At 40.0% G+C, this 3,510-nt stretch overlaps 1 protein-coding gene across 1 annotated transcript; it reads left to right on the top strand.

Moving 5' to 3' along the window:
* Window positions 1-488: 488 nt before the first annotated feature.
* On the top strand, window positions 489-2,996 carry DMRT3 (doublesex and mab-3 related transcription factor 3). The gene has a single exon (XM_006022628.1). It carries the CDS (start codon window positions 489-491, stop codon window positions 1,512-1,514), a length of 1,026 nt encoding a protein of 341 aa, XP_006022690.1. The 3' UTR covers window positions 1,515-2,996.
* The last annotated feature ends 514 nt before the right edge of the window (window positions 2,997-3,510 follow it).

The following is a 3,510-nucleotide window of genomic DNA, read 5'->3' as shown; positions in this document are numbered from 1 at the left end:
GCCTGTATGGAAGGCTGACATGGTTCCTTGGGTGAATTTGATATCTTTTATTAGACCAACCCAAATAGTTGGAGAAAAGTTATTAAGCAAGCTTTTGGGTTCAAAAACCCTTCGTCAGGCTATGAAGTTTCAGCAGTTGGTGTGTGCTCTTCCTGGATGGAAGGCTGGCTTTCAGGTGATCTGTTTTTTTGTTTTTCTTTATGGCCACTTGCAAAGAAGTTGAATCTAATATCCAGCAGCAGTTTAGTCTACTATGCCCATTCTCTGGCTATGTATTGTAGAAAGACTATTTACAAGAAGGTGTAATTTGCATAGTGGACACCAACTGTCTCCATTAAAGAATTCTGCATGAGTTTGAGTACTAGTATTTTATCATTTGGCACGGCAGAGATAGATGGGTTTAGGTACAGATTCATAAAGTTGGCATAACAAAAACCTTGGTGATTCTTATCTTTGCTAGATTCCTAGATTCCTGCTTCATTTGTGTAATGCATGTAAAGGGGTTTGGGCTAGCTGAATGGATTAATCCAACTGCCTTCTGCTTTACAGATGTGGGTGAGGAACGCTTGGGGGACACGAGCGGAACAGACAATGCTGAGACCTACAGTGACAAAGACACGGACCAAAGGAGTTCCCCAGATGCGACAAAAGCCAAAAGCTGCTTCACTCCCGAGAGCCCTGAAACAGTGTCAGTAGACGAAGGAGGTTATGCAGTACAGAAAAACGGTGGCAGCACAGAGAGCAGGCCAGACAGTCCCAAATATCATGCAGAACAGAATCATCTCCTGATAGAAGGTCCATCGGGGACAGTTTCTCTCCCTTTCAGTTTGAAGGCCAACAGACCTCCACTTGAAGTGTTAAAAAAAATCTTCCCCAACCAAAAGCCGACTGTGCTTGAATTAATCTTGAAGGGCTGTGGGGGCGATCTGGTGAGTGCTGTTGAAGTCCTTTTGTCCAGCCGATCGTCAGTAGCCAGTGGGGACAGAACTTCTGCGGAATCTGATGGTCTTGTTTTGCCTTCCAATGGGCACATTTTTGAACACACACTGAGTTCATATCCTATTTCCTCTTCCAAGTGGTCTGTAGGATCAGCCTTTAGAGTTCCAGACACACTGAGATTTTCCACCGATTCTAGTAATGTTGTGCCAAATCCTTTGGCTGTACCTTTACAGCACCCTTTCCCACAACCACCCCGATACCCACTGATGTTGAGGAATACTTTGGCAAGAAACCAGTCCAGTCCTTTTCTACCTAATGATGTCACTTTGTGGAACACCATGACGCTGCAGCAGCAGTACCAGCTGAGGTCCCAGTACGTCAGCCCTTTCTCTAGTAATTCTACCACTGTCTTCCGAAGTTCGCCTGTCCTTCCTTCACGCTCGTCAGAAGATCCTAGGATTTCAATCCCTGATGATGGATGTCCAATTGTGTCTAAACAGCCTATTTATACAGAAGATGACTATGATGAAAGATCTGATTCTTCAGACTCTAGAATACTCAATACATCGTCTTAGAATGACAGTTGATATGTGATAACTAAATGATATTTGCAAAGCAGCTGAACTACTGGGCATCAAGAAGAGGGAGGCATTCCCTATGAACTTCTTGCAATTAAATAAAAAAATGACTTTGCTTGGTGTACTGTACTTTAGCAATAAAGACATAACTTATTTAATTTCTTGCACTTCACTGGATAATGCCAAATAGCTATACTTTAGTGCTGAATGTTCATTACAAAAGAAGACTCTTACGCTAAGAATAGTTGTGGGACTATGGAACATTTATAATGGAATCTAAAACTGATGGTCTGCCTTGCTCCTTAACTCAGACAACCGGGAATGTTAAAATAGAATACTTGAATGCTGTTTTATAAGAGAGGATTCCTCAGGACACAAGAAATCAAACAAAAGTAGTTCAGTTGCAAATGGACTAAAACAGGGACCTTATACTCCTATGACAATAATCATCCATGCATTAAAAAAGACTTACTGCACATAGGATTAGTGTGAACTGCTTCTGTGCTGTTTAAGCTTGGACACTTTTTAGAGACAAATAATATTAAGAATTATTCTTTTCACATGGATAGGTCAAAACGTGTAATGTCAGTGTAAAACCAATTACAGCTGTGAATTGCATGAAATGTATTGTGAAATGAACACAAGATTAAACATTGTCAGGTTAATGTAGCATGCTAAGGACTCTAGAAAAATAAACTAAGAAGATTATCTTGGTTGTCATTCATACTTGGGAAAAGAACCTTTCTGAAGATAGAAGGCCAGATACTTTGCTGGCATAAATGTATCTAGCTTCATCAATGCCAGGGGAAGTAGGCCATTTTGTACATGTGGAGGATCTCACCCGCTATGTTGAAGCCAGTGAATGAGTATGACAGTGAATAAAAATCCATAAAGGTGTTGTGTCTTGAAGATATGTGTAATAGGGTTGTGAGGGCTCGGCAGAGTAAAGCAGAGTTTGTTATTTTAGAGAAAAGAGAAATAAAGGATGTTACTGCATAGCTCCTTTTTTTCCTCTGATTGAGTGGCATGGAGGAGAGGTCCTATGACAATAGAAGACATTAAAGCAACTTGTAATTTACAAATATTTAATGCTTTCAGATTCAAGAATGATTTATTGCACGTGTGCATGGTATTAATTCAGTCCCTTTCATGAGCACGGCAAAGCGGCACTAAGCACCATCTCCAATGCTATACTAATTAAAACACTATAGTAATTGCGCGTCTTTTAAAGCATGCTCTAGATTTCCAGCACAATTTTTAAGCCTTTCGCTAAAGACCACATATGCTTGTTAGCTCATTGGTAGTACTGTAACCCCTATTTTAATGTAGGTAAAACATAATGGGGTGTTCATTATGTTCCCCATCAAAACAATTCCAGTGCTAACACATCAGGGCCCTGAAGCCGAATGGATGCAGCTCCAATACAAATTGGACACGTTAATATAAATTCTGTTGCAGATCAGTGGCACCTCTGTTCTATCCCATACTTTCATACTTGGCTATACCATGTTACAGGTTCACCTGAATATTTTTTTTTACCATTTCCTTTACTGCCAGTGAACTGAAATATCAGTTATTCACGCAACTCTATTTTAGGCAAGCAGAGTGAGAGAATATCATCGTTTATACTTATTGTGTAGCAAAAATTCCAAATGTATCAGAATGATTTACCTCTCCTCCTTCCTGAAAAGGGAGGGTCATTTCTTACCTTTAGCCTAACACTAAAAATAGTTCCTCAGATTCTTAGATGGAAGGACTGCTCATTCCCATTTCACTCTGTGTAAACCAGACATAACTCCTTCAGATGACAATGCTATTACACTACTGGTATTTTAAAAAGCACTCTAGGAGTGGAATTAGGCCCAGAGTAGGGATCTTAGCTCATTCTTTTCACCGTCTCTACATTTATTTTCTGGTATGACTGACACAAGCCAGCCCTCTATTTTTCTTTTATTCTCTAAAAGTTGGTAATTGTGAAAATCAGGGTGTGATA

Source organism: Alligator sinensis, unplaced genomic scaffold (genome assembly GCF_000455745.1).
Source record: "Alligator sinensis unplaced genomic scaffold, ASM45574v1 scaffold308_1, whole genome shotgun sequence".
Classification (NCBI taxonomy): domain Eukaryota; kingdom Metazoa; phylum Chordata; order Crocodylia; family Alligatoridae; genus Alligator; species Alligator sinensis.
The sequence above is the reverse complement of the archived record's forward strand: the minus strand, read 5'-3'. Positions and strand labels throughout refer to the sequence as shown.